The sequence below is a fragment of the Eschscholzia californica genome, unplaced genomic scaffold (genome assembly GCF_041429995.1).
Source record: "Eschscholzia californica isolate CP2 unplaced genomic scaffold, dmEscCali1.0.p SCAF_2, whole genome shotgun sequence".
NCBI lineage: Eukaryota > Viridiplantae > Streptophyta > Magnoliopsida > Ranunculales > Papaveraceae > Eschscholzia > Eschscholzia californica.
This window is the reverse complement of record NW_028238309.1, coordinates 51,208,249-51,231,627: the sequence shown is the minus strand read 5'-3', so window position 1 is coordinate 51,231,627 and position 23,379 is coordinate 51,208,249. Positions and strand designations below refer to the sequence as shown.

Genomic DNA, 23,379 nt, shown 5'->3' with positions numbered 1-23,379 from the left:
GGTACATGAAGTGTTAGGTCATTGCTGAAACTTTAAAGTTAAGTTCGAGATGTTTGTTAGTTTGAACTATTTGCTCAGTACATTTTATAATGTACAAGTGAAGGTTGTAATATAGTGTTGTATGTTTGTGATAGGAAGGCAATAGATATATTAGTAGTAAAGAAATTCCCAAGTAACATCGATCAAAGGCTAAGTATGACAGATGATCCGAGAGAAAAAAAACTCAGTCATGATAGGGAAAATGTTGAGAAGGCGCCAAAAGCAACCAAAGTATTACTTTGTGAATCGGGCGAAAACTTGAATCACCATCCTGATTTGTAAAGCATACTACAAAGAATGGCGTAGATCGGTAGGAAAGACCATTCCGACACAATATGAGGTGGGGTGGACATCGGATTAGCTGGTATTATATAATTGTCGTGGATGCCCCAAAACATTAGGGGCATAAAAAATCCAAATGGAAGAAAAGATGGCAGAAGCTACCCGACCTACTAGGTCCTTCACATGAAAATAAGGGTAAGAAGCAAATTTTATCCATCTCCGAGTGTACACCCGAATGGATTATTTGATCCATATTGATGCAATTTTTAAGGTAGCATTGTCCAGGGAGAAACCGCCCTAAGCCAAGTCACTATGGTCTCTCCTGCTACAAGTATGGCGCTAGCTAAGCTTGTAAGTACTGTATCTCCCCCGAAACTCATCTGACCCCAAGGTGGTACATATCACATAATCAATTATAAGAAGATTACAACTTGTCATGGTTCTCTGTTATCCTTTCCTATATCTATAGTAGCGACCTTGAGCCAGCCTAGAGAGTCTAAAACTTCTTATTTTCTTGCTTCCCCTCTGTATTTAGGTATCAGGTTTTAAGTACTTAAGTTAGTAATAGTCAAAGCGAGTAGGCCTTTCCCTTACTCGTAGAGGCGGCTTAGCTCTCAACCTCTTTCTTATGTAGTTGTTTTGCCAAGATTAGAGTTGGGAATCGAGACAGGTGGGCCGCCGACAGGCAATCCAAGAGTTCGGCCGGGCTAGTACGAGCAACCAAACATGATGACCACCCAAATATTCGGTGAGGAGTTAATAAATGATCCATTTCATGCTTCATATTAGAACCACAAGTTCTAGGCCCATGATATTTGAATCTAGATGTGGAGTGCATGGGGAAAATTGTATAAAAGCTTAAGTTTTTTCCTTCATGAACAAATTTGAATTTGGGACTTTATTTGTCATTAAAATATGAATTTTGTATTTTTTAACTTAGTTCCACATGGAAAGATGATTGAAATAAGAAGGGTTTTGAGCATTATAATAGCCTCTACATGAAGATACAAGACTATATAATGCTCAAAAAATCCTTCTCATTTTTATCAAATTTTTATGTGGGACTAAATTAAAAGATGCAAGACTCATGTTAGGAGATAAATATAGTCCCACATGGGAACTTGTTAGGGATGGAAACATTAAAGAAGCTCGAGCTTCTATAAGTTTCCTCATCTAGTTTTCAGTTGGCATGGACTAGCCCCCGACACTTGAGCTGTTGTATATTTCCTTAAGGACGCTATCGGGTTGCTCGAGTTTTACCTGCTCGATATTTGATGTGCCCGCTGCAACAAGCGTGCAATGGCGGACTAAGAGGTATAATTTTCCCACCCGTACATTTTGGTGGTCATCATGTTAGGGCGCCCGACCAAATCTTGTTTACCCGCGGGCGGCCGGTCCTAATTCCCAGCTCTAAAGCTGACACAGGGCTGCAAGAGCCATGCTCCTATGTTCGAAAAGATATCACTCCTGGCCAATGAATGTGAAAATCTTTCAGGAATAGGTGCGCCCATAAGTCTCGTTTGAGTTAATTGAATGTCTGGTTTTATATTGCTAAGATGTTAAGGGTCTGAGGTCTCCCACTGACCCAAGGAGAAGGATGAAAATAAGTTATACAATTTGAGGGCTTGTTGAGTAGAGAGGCAAAATTGCTTATATGCTTCGAGTAATCTGCTTATAGTAGAATGTTCTTTCAAGTCCGGCTTGATATAGAGGTTCTGATTGGTATGTCCTGAATATCTACATTATCCTTTGTTTGAATGCTGTCAAGTTATTCTTCATTGTTTGAACAGTTAGTCGCAACCATGATAGTATTTGCATAGAGTTATCATGAATTTGGAAAAGTGGGTTTGCACATTTGGGATCTGCACCTACTTTACCTAATTCATGTGAACTAAATACAAACTGATTCCCCAACTTGCACCTAGACATCCGACAAAAGAATAACTGTATCCACAGTTGGCCCATGAATATTTACAAATATTCACATATGACAAGCAACACTAGGTCTTTTGCTGCTATACTTAGGTCCAATCCACGTTAGAGTGGTGAGTATGGATCATATTCCATGTCTTTCTTTGGTGATTGTGCATTCAAGTACAATAAGCATCCGCTTCATCGGTGATGAGAAAAAGAGCTTGCGCAGAGAAAAAGAGCTTGCACAGAGAAAAAAATTTCATACTTCGATCTAGGTGCCCCTTTACAGTTATTTGCTGGAAATTTCAGAGTAGAACTGCAGAAATCAAGTAATCCTTTCAAATTTCTTTGGATAACAATGAAACTTTGTTGCAACTCTAGATTGAAGGTAAAGTATTTTCGGTTTGTTAGAAAGATGAATAAGTTCACAGACTTGTTTGAATTGCATGTATGGAACACTAGTTAGTAAGAAAGGGAAAGTTGGAGATATAATGTCAAGATGGACTTATGTAGTTAGGCTTGTCTAGACCAACATCGTTCGGGCTCAGGGAGTTCCTCAGCTGATAATGGTCAAACCCTAAAGTTGGAGATATATTTCAAGATGGACTTGTGTAGTAGTGTCTTTTGTCATTCGAGAAACATTCCGTTTCCAATTAGTTTTCTACCGTCTCAGTAAGCAACACTGAAGTGGCAGAACTAAGAGTTGTTCCACTAATTGGTGAATCTGATGTGTTAAATTCACTTTGTAAAGTTAACTCTACTACTAAGTAGAATAGGTGTGACTGTTGCAGTTCGGAGAAACTGCATTTCATGAAGTGCAGTCATAAGTTAACGGCAAAGAATAAGTAGCGTTTTATTGAGTCATAGACTAATATAAGGATCTAGAAGAAAAAGTTTTATTATCATTTGTTTACAAGCTTAACTTGGAATGAGTTTCTTTGACAAGTTATTTTATCTGCCAAGTAGTTAGTTTCATGACTAGATTCTACCTCCGTTGGGGCGTTTTGATCCCACATATTTCTCTCTCTAAAAACCTTCCCCTAGTTTGTTTCGAAGTTCACCTAACTCTACAAAGACTCGTCTGATCGAGTGTGAATTACTAGGGGCCTAGGGGGTCTAACTACTCAGTCTGTGTGACTTTTGAACAGGATGTTGGTTGGCTTCGTCATGGTTTAGTTTTTATGCATCTTCGTTTGTAACTCCATGTGAATGTGTATGAATTTTGTGCTAGGTTTGGTTTGTAATTTTGTCATCTTAAAACCCTACTACTGTCAAATTACTTGAAATATTTCCTCCATGACGTTTCTCGTGGCTGAGAAAACAAGCGCGAAAGTCATTTCGTCCAGTTTTATCCATACCTATTATGGAGAAACCGTCGGTTAGAAAAAGGAAGAGTTCAAAAGGAGACACTGGTATTTTGCTCGGTGTTTCTGTTAGGTATTTGTTTGATGACAGTCTTGTTGTTATGCCTGAGAGAAAATGACAAAACGAGAATGGAAAACATAAAAGCAAAAGCCAAACAGAATCTCAGAAAGGTAGGAGAGCCTTTAGCGCACCTTATATGAAATCATAAAGGTCTTGGGTTGGATGTGTGAAGTTAGTTACACTAGCTCCTTCAAGAATACTAAAATTTGTACTGAAAAATGAGTATATTTGTAATGGTAGCCAATAAACGTACAAACGATTTGTTTATATGGACAACTAGTGTTTGGGTTTATGAATAATACAAAGCAAATATTAAGGGGATAACCTAATTCCTAAACTCTCTTCTTCTTCACCAAATCTCAATCAACTGCTCACCTTTCAAAAACAATTTTTTTTTCAGTACTCACCATTTCCACCGTCGTTTTCATCTCCACCTATTAGAAGTCGTGAGATCCCTGAATTGATTGTGGTTATAACTTTTGGAGTGCAGACATTAAAACCCTACATAATGAACCAAGAAATTGAATTCAAAAGCTAGGATTCTTATTAACTGTAAACATCAAATGACCTAACTTCTTCACATCGCTTATCATCATCGCTTCAACAAAAAAAAAATCATCATCAATTATATAAATACACAAATCAAATGTCTAATTTTTGGGTAATTGACGTCTTATGTGATATCCGATAGTAATTTGAGTAGCAATAATTTTCGAATGAAGTATAAACTTCAAATAAACCAAAGCCGAACACAAGTAGGATAAATTATAGAGATGACCGAGGAGTTAGACAAGAATAATGACAAATTACTCTTTGTCACCATCTCTCTACCTCTCTTACTATCTCCCTATCTTGGTTCATGTTTCTCTCTCTCTCACATCTCAATCTTTCATCGTCTTAGTAACTCTCTATCTCTCATGGTCTATCTCTCTCCCTCTCACTTAGGGACGTTTTGAGGTCGACCAACCACAGATCTTTCGTGCCCGGCCGACCACAAAATCAGAGAATTCTACACAGAGAGAGAAAGACTGCGATATAAAGAAAGTGATATACAACGAGAGATATCATAGCGTGCGAAATGGGGGCAACATAAAGAGAAACAATGAGAGAGAGAAAGAGATAATGAGATAGAAATAGTGAGATTGAGCAATATAAAGAGAAACAATGAGAGCGAGAAAGAGATAATGAGATGGGGATAGTGAGAGAGAGAAAGATGGAGAGAGAGAGAGCGAGAGGTAGTGAGAGAGAAATAGAAATCAATCTCGATTGACTAAGTCTTTATGTCTCTCAAACTTTCCTTTATACCGTACAAAATGTAATTGTTTTTTTTAATGAGAAAGTAACAAAAGAGAGTCCAAAGTTCAACCAAAAAAAAAAAAAACAAAAGAGAGTCGAACAGAATAGAATTAAACCTAATGAACAAGACAATAAAAACCAAGATACTGGGAATCTTCCTCTGACCTGTGGCCCCATACACACATGCCCATACCTAACAAAATTGCAAAATCTAAATAAAGAATGAGTTGTCATCCTAGTCATCATTGCACTAAGAAGATCCATAGAAAATTGACTTATATCTATCTATCTATCTGGGTACAATTATGGTGGTGGCCACACAATGAGATTGGTCTAACTAACAATAATATGTACATTAATTGGGGTAGCTAAGGCTAAATAATTAAGTTTATCCAACGAAACTAATTTCGAAAGCGACGGGGAATTCTAGGAGTAGGTACAGCAACTTCACGGTCTGCTCTGATGAGGTTTAGACGATTAACAATAGTTTGATCAAACAATCTACTTTCAGGATTTTCTGCGTAACATACGTAGTAAGAACTCACACATGCATGTGGTAATGCCATTGCTATCCGAGTCTGCACGAATAGCAAAAAAAAACAACAACTATATCAGTTAAAATAAGAGACTTAAAACTCGTTCGTCTATCGATGTGCATAAGAACTGAAAATGAGAGAATATTGTACTAACCAAGAGGTATCCAAGGAAAAATGCCACTAGAGAAACAGTTGCTGTGAAATTCTTGTGAGTTGAAAATGTCCAAGAAGCAGAAACTAGTACACAAATGGAACCACTACAAATTCCAGTCAAGAAACAAATAGAACTGGTTATATCAGCATCAACTACTGGTTCCATCCCTTGCCTTTCAAATAATTCCCATGTATCTTGTGATGCTTTCACAAACCCTTTTCCATATGCAGCTATCTGCAACAACAAAAAACACCCATCAATTCAAGTGTTGGGAAATCGTTCTGTTTTTGTTCCACTTCTGATTTCGTTCTAGCTGTGATAGTCCCACATCAATTGGGCTAAGTTCCGGAGCCTAGGATATAGGTGCATACTCAAACTTGGTAAGTGTCGAGGCTTTTTGAGCGGACTTGTGGAGCCTTCGCCAGGAACGAAACCCCTTACCGAGGGACTTGGGTCTAGCTGTTAAAAGCGAGGTCTATTTAACTTGCCAAAGTCTAGGGGACTACAGCTGGTAACGAAGAAAAGACGAGAGAAAAAGACGTACCTGAACAAATGCCCAACCGTTCCCATACCGAAAAATGGATTCCATAACTCTAAGGCAACAATGAGCGCAAGAAAACATAAATTCATCTTCTCCTTCCAATAAATTAAGACCTCTTGCTATAATTCGAAGAGCTTCAATAGCCGGAACGAATAAAGAACCTAAACAAGCACTTCCAAGATTTCTCGAAATTGCTCTTTGGAATGCAAATTGAGTACTACATTGCATTCCTCTCAAATAATATAAAGAGATAACTCTACTAACGGTTAAATTCGCAACGTTTCTTAGTACTTCAGATATCCAAGCTAAACTAAGTATCAATGCAATTATAATCAATGGAGGATAGTAGAAATTTAAAGCTCCAATAATAGCTAGAACCCAAAAACTAATCCAAATGAATCCAATTCCAAGCATCCAATAAGTGGGTTGATTTAGATCTCCAAAAATAGGAACGGGTTCGAGAGATTTCGATAAAATTTGAGCTGTAAATCCAATTCTTGGAGTTACCCAACAAGCATAAAGTCCATTACCAATTGAAAATGCAATTAGGGCAACTCCAACTCCATCTGTTGAAGGCTTTTGAAAAACAAGAAGTAGGATTCCAGCTGCTAATGAAGATAAAAAACTAGTCCAAAGAATGAATTTAAGAGTGAAAGATGGCCATAATCTTATAGCTTTTTGCCAAGTAAAAGCTAGAATTATACTTAGAATTGCTGATCCTTCTATTTGAGGTAACCAATACTGTAAAATCTTTTTCTCTGTCTTGTTTAGCTTTCCTGTTTTTATAAGCTCTTCAAATGCTTTGTACCCTAGAAACCCCATTAATCCAATTACTCCAACCATATGTAGTAAGAATATAAACAGAGAAATCCTGTTTGTATATGACCTTGAATTCAATGTTGTCATCATAATTTGCTGCTGATGTTGTTGTTGTTGATGGTATTCCTGTTGTTCTTGCTGCAATTCTCTCTGTTAATTCGATAAAAGCGACAAAAACCCAAAAAAGATTAGCAAAATCTAAAAAATGAAGACGAAGAAGTTGAATATGAATATTTGAAGAAGTGGGTTTAATTGGGTTTGATTGATCTTACTTGTTGGGGCACAGAGAGAGGAGGTAATGGTGGTTGTTGATGTCTATGAAGATGATTACGATGGATATTCGGAGAAGAATGAGGGATTGGAACTTGATTTGAAGCACCTTGAATAACAATTCTTAATGGGTTAGAAGGATTCAAATTTTGTAACATAGATACCTTAAATTCTTGATCAGAAGATTTATCAATCACTTTTTCTTCATCAAATTTCTCCACCCCTTTTTTCATTTCTTCATTTTTGGCATTGTTCACCATCTCTTCATCATCATAATCATCCTCATCATCATCATCATCATCATGAAGATGAAGATGAAGATCTTCTAAATCCCTCTTTTTCTCTTCATTTTCTTCTCTCTCTTTCATCACCTATCACCACACAAATCTAATCTCTCAAAATCAACCTCAAAACAGATAATATTTACTTACAGGAATGGTAAGTACTCCTATATAAGAACAAAGGAATAATATTTTTACTTACAGTATCTGGCTGAGCACCCATGGATGATTAATGGGTAGGGATGTAAATGAGATACCAGTCGTCCACGGCGGCTGTGCTGGTGGCGGCGGCGGCGGCTATGGTGGTGGTTTATCAGTTTATGGGTGAATTAGGAGATTGTGAGTGGTTGGGAGACGTTTACTATATAGTAGTAATAAAAAACTCAGAACTTTTTATTATTGTTTCTTGTGGTGTATTGATATTTGAAATCTGATTCAGGTATAGGTACCAACCCACTAATGGTAATGTTTTGTTTCTGGTGAATTCTCTGATTTCTTGAGTTTTTATACTCAATAATTGAGATACAGAGTGGGGGAAAGAAGAAGAGAGAAACAGAGAAGAGAGAGAGAGAGAGAGATATGTGTCAGCATTGTTTAAAGTCGTTTATTACCAAGACTGTTCTGGGAAAAAGGTATTGGGACCCACAGCTTGGTTTAGGACCTTCATATAAACGTGATGTTGACCGTTGGAAATTACTACATACACTCCAAATCGGGTGAATCGTCCGATTCAGTCTGTTGAATCCGAGCCATTGGATACTCCTACCGGGCTGAGAAAATGGGCCTGGTGGCGGCTCCATAGATGGGTCCATCCGTGAGGAACCATGGTCCATGGATATTCATACTCCTACCTGGCTAGGGTATAAATGGAATTAAAAACCAACAATTTGCTTCTTCAACAAAAAAAAAAAAAAAAAGAAACATAGCCAATTAGCCACCACTTTTTAACCTAAATTTATATTTTAAAAGAAATGGTTAGCTTTTGACATTTTATGCAAAAACTTTCGTCGCCTTTTATATCTTCCAAGTATTCAATCAGAAAAGGCGTTGCTTGCAATACTATATTACTAATATATCTAAGTGCGGCATGAACCTCGCAACCTAATAATAGTTTACCTCCTCAACTATCTTTTCCATAATTCATATGCACATATACAAGATAGGTACTTCTAGCAATGCAAACAAAACTATTTTCATGTTGTAAACAAATCACATGCCACCAGACTTCATCCTTATAAGGATTTGAGCACCTTTTTCTAGTGACGCATTTCTAAACTTCGAGCCTCTGAAGTCTCATAGGAGACAATATTGTTGGTGATCTAGAAATCTGGTACGCACAATCCTACAACAATTTTTTTTTGTTGAAAGACCTATAACAACTTACTGTTACTATGATTATAAAAACAATTATTGTTATATGTTTTCGATGATTGCATGAAGAAATATTTGACATATATGAACAGAAAATGATCATGGTTATGATGAAGAATGGTAGGGTTAGGAGGAATCTAATCACTTCGAGAGCACGTCACCTAGAAATGGCAACTTGATTTTAAGTTTACCACCTTATCAGCTTATCCTTTGCAAATGCTTGACAGGCCGTGCAAGTCACTACAACTACTACTACTGCCCATAATAGAACTAGCAATGATGTTTAAGGAATTCTTTTCTATAATTTGATTTGACTCTAGAATCTACATAGTTCTAGGACAATCAATCAAATGCACTTTCTAATCAACCCTAATTTAATTGAGCCAGTAAAGTGGGTCAAAATATTCTTTCTTTTTTTTTTGTTGAAAGAAGTGGGTCAAAATATTCAATAGACAATAGTTGGATATGATACTCATGAATATTGGCAGCTTACACTTATAGGTAGAAAGTTTAATACCTGGATGCATGATTCTTGTAGTATTAGCAGATTATTTGGTGAAATATTCATAAGCAGAGATCCTTGTGATTGGTATTCGTTGTCGATTAAGTCAAAACCCACTATTGTCGGTCTGAAACTGACCAAGTTCATCTGAGATTCATTACGTCCGTGCTCATCATATTTGATAGTGGCTTCCAGAATTTGAGAATTGTACCTGAAGTAGCTGCTAGAAAGCCAAATACCTTCACAACTCATCTCAGATACTAATTAGCATTCCCTGTCTGGCAAAAAAAAGTCGTTAGAACAAACCAACGACACTCGAAGATGTCAAAAGATTCTGATTCATTAACAACATCAATGAACATGAGGGTAAGAAATCTAGATCAGAACGTAAAAATGAGGATCGAAATGACTCGTATCTTGACCTATTAGTATGGTACAATCGAGAATTATAAAAGTATGTATGTTTCAGATTTTCACATATTCACAGATAGTTAAAAGTTCAAGTAGATATTAACATAAGAAGAGCTAGAAAGCAGAGGAGACCAAGTACAACCTACCACAACCTACACCCAATTAGAATAGACAGTTGCTTAAGATTTTCGATGAGGTAAATTCTGACTAAACTCGGATTTGTTTGAATTAATTCTTATTGTAATTACGTATTTACAGGAGTAGACACATTAATACACATACATATATATCCATTATGAAGTTTTTATTATATAAATAGCTTATATATATGGTCGAATATATAAATAGCTTATATATATGGTCGAATATATAAATAGCTTATATATATGGCGGAATAATTCCATATATATGGCCGAATTGTAGCTCATTTAGTAGTCCCAACCTGACCAACTAGTTTCATACTGAGAGATTAACAACACGTGCTAAATGAAATCAAGGAATTGAATTTTGAAATATTTTGGTCATTTCCTACCGAAATTTCCATCAATGCCTTGTCAAGGAAATAAATTTCGAAATATTTCGGTCGATATGACCGAAATATATTCCATTTCCACGCCTACCGAAATTTCCACCGAAAACCGAAACTTCATTCCTTGAATAGAATTTTACTCAACTTTAGTGCCATGCTCATATAGCAGGGTGTATTTGCCAGAATCTGTCTGTCCTGTAAAGGAAAGTCAAAAAAATACACAGCCAACATAGCATCATAGGAAAATATAATTTGATTTAAAGAATGACTATCATAGATGCAAAAACGATCTGGAATACCTTCTCATATTTATTGATACTAAACAAGCATGACCTAGTAATAAAGAACACAGCATGGTATCGTATAGTAATAAAGAGCTTGGGAAACCCATAGAATGTGAATGAAACAAACACTACTACACAGTATATTCAGGATAGCAACTAAACACTTGGTGGAATGATTCATTAGAAAGAGTAGATTAAGAGCCAAAAAAGAAGTAGCTATTGTCATTCTGCTCAGATAGCAATAAGTGGGTGTCTTTATGTAAAACTATGGTGGTTGTGATCACCAAACGCGTGTCGCGGGATTCAGGCACAACTTAATGAGCTCAATACCCTTCTTTATTATTTTGAGAGCGACCAGGACTGGGTGGGCTGGACTGCAAAAAGCAAACGTCTGATCAAGTCAATCAAGAGATAGGGTTCGACTAATATAATATAGAGAGAGGCATGCACATAACCTAATGATAGACAGGACAATCTAGTAAGAAAACGCTCAGCCTCGCTACTATCGTCTCGGAAGTATTCCTTGCTTTTTTTTCCATCTTCAGCTACAAATAACGGATGAGAGAGCCCTTCCGCACTGATTGCTAAAGGTTATCAATTCTGACAAGCTCGGGCTATCGCACAGCTGGGTTCAAGTCAAAGATGAAGCAAACTCTCCAAATCTATGACCAACCTTTCCTTCACTGATCTTACAAACAAGAAGAGTTGTTCCATGGTAATATCGCCGATATGATAATCTGTATTTTATTGTAATCTACTTTGTATCATAGATTTTTGGTTCGGACTGAAGAATGAAGATTGTGTTGCAGCTTACACCGTAAAATACTCGAATTCAAAGTCTATCAAATAAGGGCAATTTCAATAAGCCATGGAGCCATTTACAGTTCAAAACTCGTTCAAGCATAAAATCAAGTAGAAGTTTCTTTTCTAACGATAGAGTGAAATGCTGCTTCCCCTAAAAAGAATATTGGTAATAATCAAAAAAATATGCATGTCATTATGATGTAAACGTAATATAGAATCTCCATATCTGGTAGCTCTAAGATGAATGTTTAAAAGTCCACAAAACTTCACCATGGTAAAATATCCTGCACAAATCAGCTGTACCAAAGAATAATCGATGCAATCGTCAAAGAAAGCAACCATGAAAGGGCCCATGACTAAGATCATGGAGTAGCAGAACTAGAAATGATAACCAAATCAACAATAGATAGCTGTCGAAATGAAAAATTTGCAAAAAAATAATCAAGGAATGACCCTTAAAGAAATGAGAGAGAGACGCCCTCAGTAGAAACTGTTTGCGGAAATTACACTAATCCTAAAAAACTGTTTGATGTGCGATCGGCAACTTCTTAATCAAACAGAACCCATCTCTTAGTACCTTATATCAGAGAATATTTGAAGTGATGAGGTTTTGTTCTTTAGAGATGGGACATGAGATAATGAAAGTAACATGAATTACACATGATAGGTCAATAACACAAAACTGGATGACTCCGGAACAGTATGCTATGAGATACTAACAGGGTTTCTGTGAGCCAATTAGTGTGCACGTCTTAGTACTAATAGAGGTTGTTGGATCATTGCAGAAATTCAGGATAGAAAATGTGTTCTTGGATAATTGTCTGTTAGCATACAAAACCCATACTTCAGACCTGCATAAAAAGGTAATGACTAAAGTAGCGTGCAGATTTATGCTCATCCTATTAAGTCTAAAAGTGAGTACTGCCCATCATGACTCTGTTTGTCTTGTGGTTCATGTTGGTCCCTGGACCACTGAAACTAACACAACTTAAGATCTTAACGGGGTACCTTGTAAAGTTGAAACTAAGTGAATTAATTCATGTTACCAAATTACAGCATATTCTCTTTCTGTTAAGTTGAGATAGTGTAATTTGCTTAATATGTAGCTATATAACTTAATAATCTAATAAAGTAAGGTAATAATAATAAGAACCTACACACTCTAGCAACTAACCGTACGATGCAATTACTGATGCAACAGAAAGATTGTGGTGCACTGTGATAATGGTATATCGTTCATAAAAAAGAGCTCCAGACGAAGTAGCCGATAAAAATCAGAGGAAAAACAGAACAAAACCATTTGGACAACCTAATAAATCCACCAAAGGGATATATTATTGACATGTTTAAGTCAGTAACAGATAATACTTCCAACATACCGATCAGCGTAAAAACTAACAGGAAAACTCTTACTTTGTTTGAAATAAACTTCGCAGACTACTTTAATCGGATGAGGAAGATCTGAAAATTCCTCAGCTTTTCTAAAGCAAATTTCCTCAGCTACATTAGCTAAACATATAACAAACAATCAATTCTTAACAAAATTAGAAAGGCGACACCTTAACTACAAAGATCCACCCATCATTTAGCCGCAATGCAATCTTCACAAGGTAGGGGGAGCTACTGTTTCTTCTCGGCAGATTCACCATTCTCGACTCTACCATCAAATCCTTGATAAGGAACTTCAGTTATCGGACTGGGTATCAGACGGTCTCCAAAGTCTTGGGGGAAAAAATCAAAATCAGGACCAAAGTTGAACTTCACCACGCAATTAGGTTGATTGGGGAGAGTGTACATGGAAGCAGCAGGAAAGTAACGTCCTCCGCACAAATCTTTGAAAGCCACACCTTGAAATATTCCATTTCTGAAAAAACATATCTCACTACCTGCATAGTAAGAAAAAACCATGAATAAGAAAGAAAGAAACAGTCAAGAACCTGGCTTTGATAGTTTGATAACACATAATTGAAATCCCTTGGGGACAACAGCCAGGTAGGTAAAACATAATCTAACAGTGTATAAATAACGATAATCTAATACCCCGTAATAAACCCCGTGATAATAATTCATGGATTCAGCTGCATATCCTTATAATATTATATCCATGTTATGGAGAATGAACCAAATACAGCTACTAAATCAATTCCCCGAAACATAGCTCTGAACATGGATGTCATAAACGAAATAGTATTATCAAGTAACCAGCAGGACTTCAGGATCAGCCAATCACCATAAGTAAGAATTGGACGCAATGCCGTATTTGTTTATTCATGCACATTCATTTCATTTGATCTCGGGGTATCACTCAACTAGTTTATGACGGTAAAATGAACCTGATTTCTTCACCTAGAGGGTGTTCAGCTCCGTCGCATATTTTTTATGCCGATGATCTTATGGTTTTTTGTCGAGGTACACGATATAATCTACAGGCTCTGAAACTTTTGTTTGAGGAACATGCGGCAATCTCCGGTCAAGTGGTTGGTAAAGAAAAATCTTTTTTGCTTATTGGGTCTACAGCTAGACACAGAATCCTCATTGTCTCTTTTATTCTGGGCATACCACAAGGCACTTCTCCCTTCACTTATTTGGGCATCCCCATATTTAAAGGGAAACCTCGGAAAATTCATTTACAACCATTACTAGACAAAGTGAAACTCTAACTTAGTGCTTGGAAAGGTAAAACACTATCGATGATGGGATGTATCCAGTTAGTCAATTCCGTTATTTTAAGTATGTTGGTATATTAGTTTGCGGTATATTCTTCTTGGCCTTGCAGCATGCTTTATTTGGAGCGGTGACATCTCAGAATCAAAGTCAATAACTGTTGCCTAGCATAAACTTTGTGCTCCGATTGAAGGAGGTGATGGTATTAGATAATATTTACGTTGAATGAAGGGGCTTTACTTAGATTAGAATGGCGAATGGCATCCACTTCGGCTCATTGGGCTAAATGGATGAGAGCTCGATTTTGTCATCTGGACGATTTACTTCATATAAACGTTCCTCAATTTGGTCAGGATTGAAGAATAAAATTGGTATTATTTCTCTTCATTCGAGGTGACTTATTGGTAATGGTACCGGGATCAATTTTTGGTGTGACAGATGAATCGATTCCACCTTAGTTCAAATGTTAAGAATCCCTGAATCACTTCATGGTCGCCTCAAATCTACAGTATCCTCTTTCATTACATCCAGTAATTGGTCTATTCCGAATATGTTGGAGTTACAATTTCCAGACCTGGTGAGGCAAATTAAGGATATTGTAATCCCTATAACACAACATGAAGACAAGTTAGTTTGGGACTTGCTACCTTCAGGTGAGTTAAGTTTTAAAGATGCTTATGAGTTTATGCGTCCTCGCCGTTCGGCAGTAGAGCGGGGTAAGAGAATCTGGCGACAATATGTACCCCCTCGCCGATCGCTTTTAGAATGGAGAGTTATGCATAATCGCCTTCTGACTGAAGACATTCTTATGAAAATGGGTTGCCCTTTAGCATCTCGTTGTTCCCTCTATGGTCAGATGGGAGAAAGTATATCTCATTTATTTTATGGATGTACATTTGCATCAAAGCTTGGGTCGGTTCTGTATTTGGTCGCAATATCAAACACTCAACTGGCTCAGAATTGATTGAGGGAGTCTTCACAGCTGGCTTCTCAGAGCAGGTTGAAGGCCTATATTTATCGACAATAATCTCGACTTTCTGGACTATTTGGGAGACCAGGAACTCTTGCATTTTCGATAATACCATTCCGGATATCTTCAAAGCTATCTCAGTCATTCGTCGTCTTACTTTTGAGTCTGGGCGGCTGGTTAGCGGTTCTATGCAGAATTCAATGAGAGAAATTACCATCCTTCGTTATTTTAAAGTGACAGGCGCCCAAGAAAAAACACTTAAAATTATTCAAGTTGAATGGCACATGCCTCTAGCCAGCTGGGTAAAAGTCAACAAAAATGGTTCATCGAGAGGTAATCCAGGAGGTTTCTGGTTGTGGTGGGATATTTAGAAATAACAGAGGCTTTGAATTAGGTTGTTTTGCAATACCTTTGGGTATTCAAAACTTGGTCTATTCAGAGTTAATGGTTATAGTACATGCTGTAAATATGGCGTGGACTTAAAGTTGGAAGAAGATTTGGTCGAAATGTGATTCTATGTTAGTTTTCCATGCACTTAGTAACACCTCCATAGTTCCTTGGTGTATGCAAAACCACTGGAGAAACATTTTAGATCGGATTAGAGAGATGGAGTTTCGAGACTCACATATTTACAGAGAAGGAAATGTTGCTGCTGATCGGCTAGCAAATGAAGGTTGCTCATTGGCAAATGCTAATTAGTGGAGTGTTGCGCCTAATTTTGTTCTACCCTATGTCCACAAAGATGTATATGGTATTTCTTCGTATAGGTTTAGATGACTTTGATTCTTAGGTGCGTTATGAGATCTCTTGTTATCAGGGGCAGGCTTTAAGTCCCCCCTTTTATTTGTAATTCTTTTTCATTTATTAATAATATCATGTGATGAAATCTAATGATAGATGCTTCATGAGGTGCCAACCTAGTTGGGATGTCATGTAAAGCATAGTGAAGATATCACTCCTTTCATTTAAAAAAAATTCATTTGATCAATTTAATAGGTAAGCGGGTACTGAAGTACTCCATATAATTGTGGAAAACGATGATTTCATAACAAGTTTATTCACGAAAGGTAATAGTTGCTAAATGCCTAAATGTAAATTAACCTTTTCATTTTACCGAAATAAAAAAACCATCGTAATCTAATCTAGATGATGACCTAATTCCTTATCATATATCATAAGCGCAAAACATAAATGTGGCATGTAAGGGTTAGTAATTTCATTGTGAATGCAGTGTTATGATCTAAGGCAGTAAATGCAGCAAATCAGCAATGGAAAATAGAGGGACAAATGAAATTGGTCACCTGGTACAACTTTTGGAGATTCTTCCTTCGCCTCCAATGTTGATGAATACTTTTGCCCCTTATACCAAAAATATTCTACCGATTTCGGTGCATATAAGTTTCCATCCGGGAGATTAATGTAACAACCGATAACATCGCCTTGGACATACCCTTCTTCCCCATATTTCTCCCTCAATGCCTTATGAACCTTACTCCCATCTACATCTCTGTACCCAAAACTAAACCTATCATACCCAACTGGTGCCTGCAAGTCTCCCTTATCAGTAGACCAACCTAACCTCGTATGCCCAGTTTCCCCAAGTTCCAAAACCCTAATCTCAAAATACCAAGCTCCTTGAACAACCCCTCTTGTTGCTCGAACCATTCTATAACCCTTTGAGCTTCCAGCTGATAACCTATCATCACTTAATTCAATCTTCTCAGCTTTATAAACTTTGGATAAACAAATTTTCATATCAGGTGAATCATCAGTCTTGTCTGGAAATCGATTTACTGGAGTTATTAGAACATAATCTTCAGCCGCAGAAGCAACATTATGATGATTGTTGGTGTTCTTTTGGTTGCTATTATTGTTTAATTTGTTCTTCTTTTTACCCTTTCGAGATGTTGATTTCACCCAAACACTATTAACATTGTTTGATTTCTTCTTTCGTTTTTTCACTATTGTTGTAATCGGAGGGATTTTCTCCACAAATTTCTCCGACTCTTCGATTTCTTCTTCTTCTTCCTCTAACAAGTTGATTTTTGGAGATGATTGAGACAATGTGACGGAAGTGATTGATTTTCGTTTCTTTCTAGGGCTAACTTCATCTTCTTCTTGATCATCATCTTCATCTGAAATAGTAGTTGTGTGTTTTTCAGATGAGTGTTGTTGCTGATGTTTATGAGCTTGAAGTTCGTCATTTTCACCTTCAGATGGTTCGATTTCGCTGATTACGTCGGAGATTTCTGGTTCTTGTTTTGTTTGTTGTTCAGAAGAAAGATTACCACTGTCCGTCAGAATTGGAGTTCCCATGGCGGTGGCGGTGGTGGTGGATTTGGGGGTGGCAATGACGGTGGGTTGAGATTGAGTTAGGGTTTCTCCATTGACATTGTTGGTGGATTCATCGTCTTCGTATCTGTAGGTTGATCTCAAGTTTCCCATGACGGAGAAGAACGATGGTTCCTCCCTCTCTCTCTCTCTAAATATATACCTGACGCGGGAAATACTGATCGCGCCGAAGATTTTCCCGCACTTCTTTTTTCCTGTGATCAGTGAAAAGGTTTAAATCTCAACCGTCAAAAAAGTGGACGGGTGAGATTCGAAAGGGTTGGGTTAACAAATCCCTCTCTCGAGGAGCAGTGGCAACAATGAGAACTGCTGATTGACGACGATCACCAAAACCCTAGCTACCTCTTTCTCCCTCTCTCTATCCTGTTCTTTCAGAGAAGAAGGTAATTTATTTGTTATTCTTAATTTGGATTTGTGATTATTAGTTTGGAACTAGTATTAATCTCCCAACCCACTTCCTAAATTTCTTATATCTTTTAGTTAAATTTTTTCTTCATGATTTCTTATATCTTTATCTAATTAATAATGATTCAGGTGGTGGGAAGATGATTAAACTCAACAACGAGGTGAGCAAGAAGAAGAAGAAGAGCATGAGAGGTACTATCACAAATCCAAATTAAGAATAACAAACAAATTAATACTAGTACTTCTCCAGTACTAAGTTTCGTAATAGTCTGACGATTAAGTTTCGTACTTTTGTCGGATCAGATGACAAGATAATTCTAACATCCATTGACCGTCAGGAATGTCATGAAAGAAAAAAGAAATGTGTGTCAATTTATTGTTACAATTGGAAGAAGGATAGTTGGACAGAGTTTGATGTAAGTGGAATCCCTTCCTCAGTTCGGCATCTATGCCATGGTACCATTGTTACTACTTTCTGTGAGAGCCTTTTGCCCCTTAACAATCTCAATACAACATCACCATAGCAAACCGATCGTCTTCACTCTATGTGCAGGTAGCTTCCTTTTTTATCTTATATGCTATTTATACTATTAGACATATTCAAAACAATCATGTTTTCCATACAAATTTTGTAATGAACTATAAGAAGTAAATCAATATTTAAATTTTCTTATGTAAAATCTCATGTAGAGGAAGTTTGTGGGAATGAATTTTGTCAAAGTGTCTTCGGAAATAGAAGTTCTTTATCTTCATCTCCGACTACTAGTTCTGGCGATCATTGCTGGCCACATTTTCCAAGCAATGATGAAACCTTCTACAGGTTTCTCTGTCTCTCGCAGCCGACTGAAACCTTCTCTTCCTCTCTCCCAATCGAGTAAGACCCATAAAATTTCACCAAACAAAAATTTCGGCATTTTTTTCTTGATATAAAGCTGGTGGGAGGTTTGGAAGGAAAAATATTAACGGGCGCACAAATCATTGGGCGAAGATGAATAACCTTATGGGTTAATCATTTACTTCGTTGACCTTTAGGGCGCACAAAACCTAACAAGATTATTTATCCTTACAGTACATAGTAGGTGAAATTTGTAGAGCCTAGATGGGTGCATAAGAATGAAGACAAACATAAGTATAATTGGTATTCCTCAGACATGTCTTCTTATGCTTTTCCCACCAACAACAATTTCAAAAGAAGGAATTTAAATAACTAAAGAGAAAAGAGCCAATTTCAAGATTCACTTCTCAAATTTGACACCTAAATTTTTTTGGAGTGTTCCATGGGAAATGTTTTACAAATTGTAACCAAAAAGTTGTGCCCCTTGTAAATTTAGCATCAAACAACCATATAAACGATGAAGAATGACAAGTCGAGGAAATTTCAACAAAAAAAAAGTCGAGGAAGAGCATGAAAGGAAAATGTATATCAAATGTTACCGTTGAAAAAAAAACACTAGATTTTCAATTATTTAGAGAATAGTGCTCTTCACTTAAAAAGCGCAACTACTCTTATTTGTGAAGAAAAAATTTGGTGTGAAAATCAACGCAAAACAAAAACTTATTAAAAATCAAATCGATCCATTATTTCGAGAAGATAAAAAATAGACCAGTGAATATCAAAGTACGAACCACTATACTATTTCATCCAACAACAACAGACTGATACATTATATTTTGATATTCTTATTTAATATTCAACCGATACATTGTTTCGATCATTTTTTGTTGTTGAGAATATGTTGTTTCGAGTTGGTTTAGGCTCGTCTACTAAGAAGTCATCAACCGTTTCAACAAAAAAAAAAAAGTCAACCAGAGAGCGGTTGACCGTAGTGTCAGTGCGTTTAAATCTGAACCGTAAAAGAAGTGGTCGGGTGAGATTTAAAAGGGTTGGGCCATCAAATCCCTCAATAACAGCAGTGCCAGCAATCAGAACTGCTGATCGGCGACGATCAGTCGATCACCAAAACCCTAGCTCTCTCTTTCTTGTTCTTTCAAGAAGAAGGTAATTCATTTGTTATTCTTTAGTTTTGAATTTGTGATTATTAGTTTTGAATTGGTATTAATCTCCCTACCAACTTCCAAGATTTCTTATCTCTCTTATTTAAATCAAGGGTTTATCTTCTTGATTTCTTATATATCTCATTTAAAATGATTCAGGTGGTGGGAGGATAAAAAATCTCAACATGAAGAAGAAGAACAACAAGAAGAGCAACAGAGGTGCTATTACTTCAACTAATCACTCTTATGGTACTAGAAGTAAAACTCGTAATACAACTAGTACTAGTAGTAGTAGTCTTATTGATGATGATTGGTTGGCATTTGAGATATTAACTAGACTCCCAGTGAAATCCCTTTTTCGATTTAAGAGTGTTTGTAAGCAATGGTGTTCGTTAATTCGACAAGATCAACAATTTATTGATTTACACCTTACCCGTTACAAAACACGCCCTACTACCCGTATGTTTATCGTCGTTCCTGTACCCATCACAAAGGAGGAGGTTGAAAGAGAAACAACTGCCGTACTAACTGCGGGTTGGTTTCGTTTCAATAAGGAAAACTCTTGTGTAGGCTCTTGGCCTTACAAAGAGTACTACATTACAGCGGATCTAATGTTGGTTGAAGACGACGACAACAACAACAAAAGCACTTCAAAAATAGTTGTCGACACAGTAAGGCAGATGGACTCGTCCTCTTACGATATGATCTCAAAACCTGTAAACGGTTTGATTTGTCTCATTGACTCTAAGATTAGATGTGCTTTCCGTCTATGCAACGTCAGTACTAGAGAAGTATCTCCGTGGTTTGACTCAAAATTGTTTGACAAAGACTTGCTTGGGACTCCTTACTATAAAGGAATGTATATTGCTAAATCTGTGAACTGTGGATTTGGTTTTGATCCTGCCACTAATAAATACACACTGGTCTGTGTGTGGAAGATGGCATTTTCTAGGTTGGACTCCAACACTTATTCTATTTGCGATGTTTTTACCATAAGTAGGCGTCGAGGTATTTACCGTAATAGTAGATGGCGGAAGATCAAAGAGGTCCCACCGTACGTACTAACAAATGAATCTGTTTGTGTGAATGGTGTTATTTATTGGACCACAGATCATGTTATGAAGTGGCAGTCGGGTAGTAATACACATCCTGTATGTATAGTTGCATTTGATGTAGGAAGTGAGAAGTTTAGAGCAATCCGACTCCCTGATTTCATCCTTGATCACCCTCGGACTTCCAAATTGTATATTCGTCCTGAGGACGGGCGTGTTGATTTATTGGAAGTTGATGGGTGTGTAGCTATGGTAATTAGAATGGAGAATGATGTATTCAAGATGTATACTTATGAAAATGAGTACAAGGAGGAGGAGAGCAATAGAACGTCAAGTAGATCTTGTAACAAAATATGGAATGAAGTGAGTAGTTTCACATTGCCTTTTGATTTAGGGAAGAATCTGACGATTAAGTTTCGTACTTTTGTCGGATCAGATGACAAGATAATTCTAACATCCATTGACCGTCAGGATTTTCACGAAAGAAAGAAGGAAGGTGTGTCTTTTTATTGTTACAATTGGAAGAAGGATAGTTGGACAGAGTTTGTTGTAAGTGGAATACCTTCCTGGGTTCCGCCTCTATGCTACGGTAGCTTTTTTACTACTTTCTCGGAGAGCCTTTTGCCCCTTAACAAGCACAATACATCATCTTCATAGCAGACGGATCGTCTTCACTCTATGTACAAGTTGTTGCCTTTTTTTTTTTGTCTCATTTGCCGTTTACTATTACACATACTTAAAACAATCATGTTTTCTATATCAATATTGTAATGAACTACAACAAGATAAAGTTTTCAAGTATATCTTTTTTTTTTTTTATAATTCCATAGTCCTTACCTACCTAAATTGACTTCATTATATTTATTTATGAAATAAGTACAAAAGAAGATAATATTGTTAAGAGGATTATTCCTTAAGAAGTAAATCATTATTTAAATTTTGTAATGTGTAATCTCGAGTAGTTAAGTACGGCAATAAAAGATGACGCCAATCCCGACAACTATAAACTTCATTTGAGTTATTGTTTCTCAAGTAGTATTCAATTCACATATGGGTTCGGACTGATGTCGATGGATACCAACATAAAGAATCAAATCTTTAAAATGGGGCCGATTGTCCACTGTTATAGGATTTTCTCCTTCTGGGTTTATTTCTTTTTCTTTACCAGAGTTAGATACTTGGTTGTGACTCCAATATGAAATAGTGAGCAGGTTCCAATCTAAAATCCAAAGCAAACTAGACATTTATACGAAACAGGCGTACGTTGACACGGGTGAAAAACAAAAGACCAAGTTAATAAGTTTATGAACAATGTATTCAAAACCGTTTCAAAGAAAATGAATAGAGAAATGTCATAGTTATTATATTCTATGTTACCCGGTCTTAGTTTCCTATGTGTAACTATTCTCACATGTGCGCTATTATTTGAATCTAACACATGTCTTTTAGTCGATAATACAGAACATACGTGTTTTTAGACGTCGTATACGGTTACGTTACTTGCAATACTGTCTTAATCAATAAACAGTGTTTAAGTAAACCCAAGTGCTTAATTCATCTTGAAGTTTAAATTTGAGTCCTTTACGTGCTCAATTCATAGTTTTTAGGTATTTTTGGTTGTAAAGAAAAGAAAACCAAGTTAAGTTTGTATTCATTCATTTATCTAACCAAATGAAGTTGCTACAGAGTTTTTTTTTTGGTTTTTTTTTTTTTGTTGAAGTAGAGTTTTTTTTTTTTGTTGAAGCAGAGATCTTTTACCAACAATGATAAAGATGTCTGAAAAATTGACAAATCTAAGATGGACGGTGGGTTTTTCAATTACTTTAAAATAAATTTCTAGAGAAATAACATAATTTTTTGGCCCCTTCCAAAATTTTGGACGAAATCCTTTTTTTCTCCACAACCCGCCACCATTTCTTGTCTTCACGCCCGATTGTCAACTACGTACTTCTATCACCGACGATTCTTCAAAATTTTCATTTTTCAAACCTTTTTCGTCTTCCCATCTCCTCCCACAACCACCACCACCTCCGACCACTACTTTCAACCAGAAAGTCTATTTCTCTCATTCTGAAACTTCACCCCAATTATCGTCGCTTAGGTTTCTTGTCCACTGTTGGAGAACTCCACTGAAGGGGAAGCACCTAAAACTTTTCGTTAGATCAAAGGACTTGACACAGAAACCCTTCGTCCTGAAGAAGTGTTTCTAGCCATGGAAACGCTTTGGGTTAAAAGGGTTCTCCAAAAATTCAGATACTCTTCTCCTTCCCCCTATGCTCTCTTCCGGCCACCACCTTCCACCACTGCCACCTCCCTCTTCTCCATCTTCCTCCTTTCTCTATTTGTTCCGAAGACGAGAGCGTTTCCTACGGCGGATGTCGATTTGGTTTGGAGTCTCCCAAAACCAAATTGATTGGTCGTTTGAAGGAATACATATAAAGATAAAGAGGGGAAAACGAGAGAGATAAATGATGGTAGTGGTT

General features: G+C 36.9%; 3 protein-coding genes across 4 annotated transcripts; 1 reads left to right on the top strand and 2 right to left on the bottom strand.

Moving 5' to 3' along the window:
- Positions 1 to 4,958: 4,958 nt before the first annotated feature.
- On the bottom strand, positions 4,959 to 12,088 carry LOC147558786 (protein pns1-like). 2 transcript variants are annotated; one of them, XM_086660522.1, is made up of 7 exons: positions 10,374 to 12,088; positions 9,446 to 9,708; positions 7,760 to 8,408; positions 7,279 to 7,647; positions 6,191 to 7,156; positions 5,647 to 5,880; positions 4,959 to 5,534 (listed from the first exon to the last, which is right to left on the bottom strand). In XM_086660522.1, the coding sequence occupies exons 3-7, from the start codon at positions 7,778 to 7,780 to the stop codon at positions 5,358 to 5,360; spliced, it is 1,767 nt and encodes a 588-aa protein (XP_086516648.1). In that variant the 5' UTR covers positions 7,781 to 8,408; positions 9,446 to 9,708; positions 10,374 to 12,088; the 3' UTR covers positions 4,959 to 5,357. The 2 variants fall into 2 exon arrangements, with proteins under 2 accessions (XP_086516648.1, XP_086516649.1); XM_086660523.1 differs by lacking the exons at positions 9,446 to 9,708; positions 10,374 to 12,088 and having other exon boundaries at positions 7,279 to 7,663; positions 7,760 to 7,970.
- A 669-nt stretch (positions 12,089 to 12,757) lies between these two features.
- On the bottom strand, positions 12,758 to 17,808 carry LOC147558785 (protein TRAUCO-like). The gene is made up of 2 exons (XM_086660524.1): positions 16,394 to 17,808; positions 12,758 to 13,344 (listed from the first exon to the last, which is right to left on the bottom strand). The coding sequence occupies exons 1-2, from the start codon at positions 17,535 to 17,537 to the stop codon at positions 13,079 to 13,081; spliced, it is 1,410 nt and encodes a 469-aa protein (XP_086516650.1). The 5' UTR covers positions 17,538 to 17,808; the 3' UTR covers positions 12,758 to 13,078.
- Positions 17,809 to 18,112: 304 nt separating this feature from the next.
- Positions 18,113 to 21,718, top strand: LOC147558784 (F-box protein At1g30790-like). Its single transcript, XM_086660520.1, has 2 exons — positions 18,113 to 19,848; positions 20,004 to 21,718. The coding sequence occupies exon 2, from the start codon at positions 20,030 to 20,032 to the stop codon at positions 21,551 to 21,553; it is 1,524 nt and encodes a 507-aa protein (XP_086516646.1). The 5' UTR covers positions 18,113 to 19,848; positions 20,004 to 20,029; the 3' UTR covers positions 21,554 to 21,718.
- The last annotated feature ends 1,661 nt before the right edge of the window (positions 21,719 to 23,379 follow it).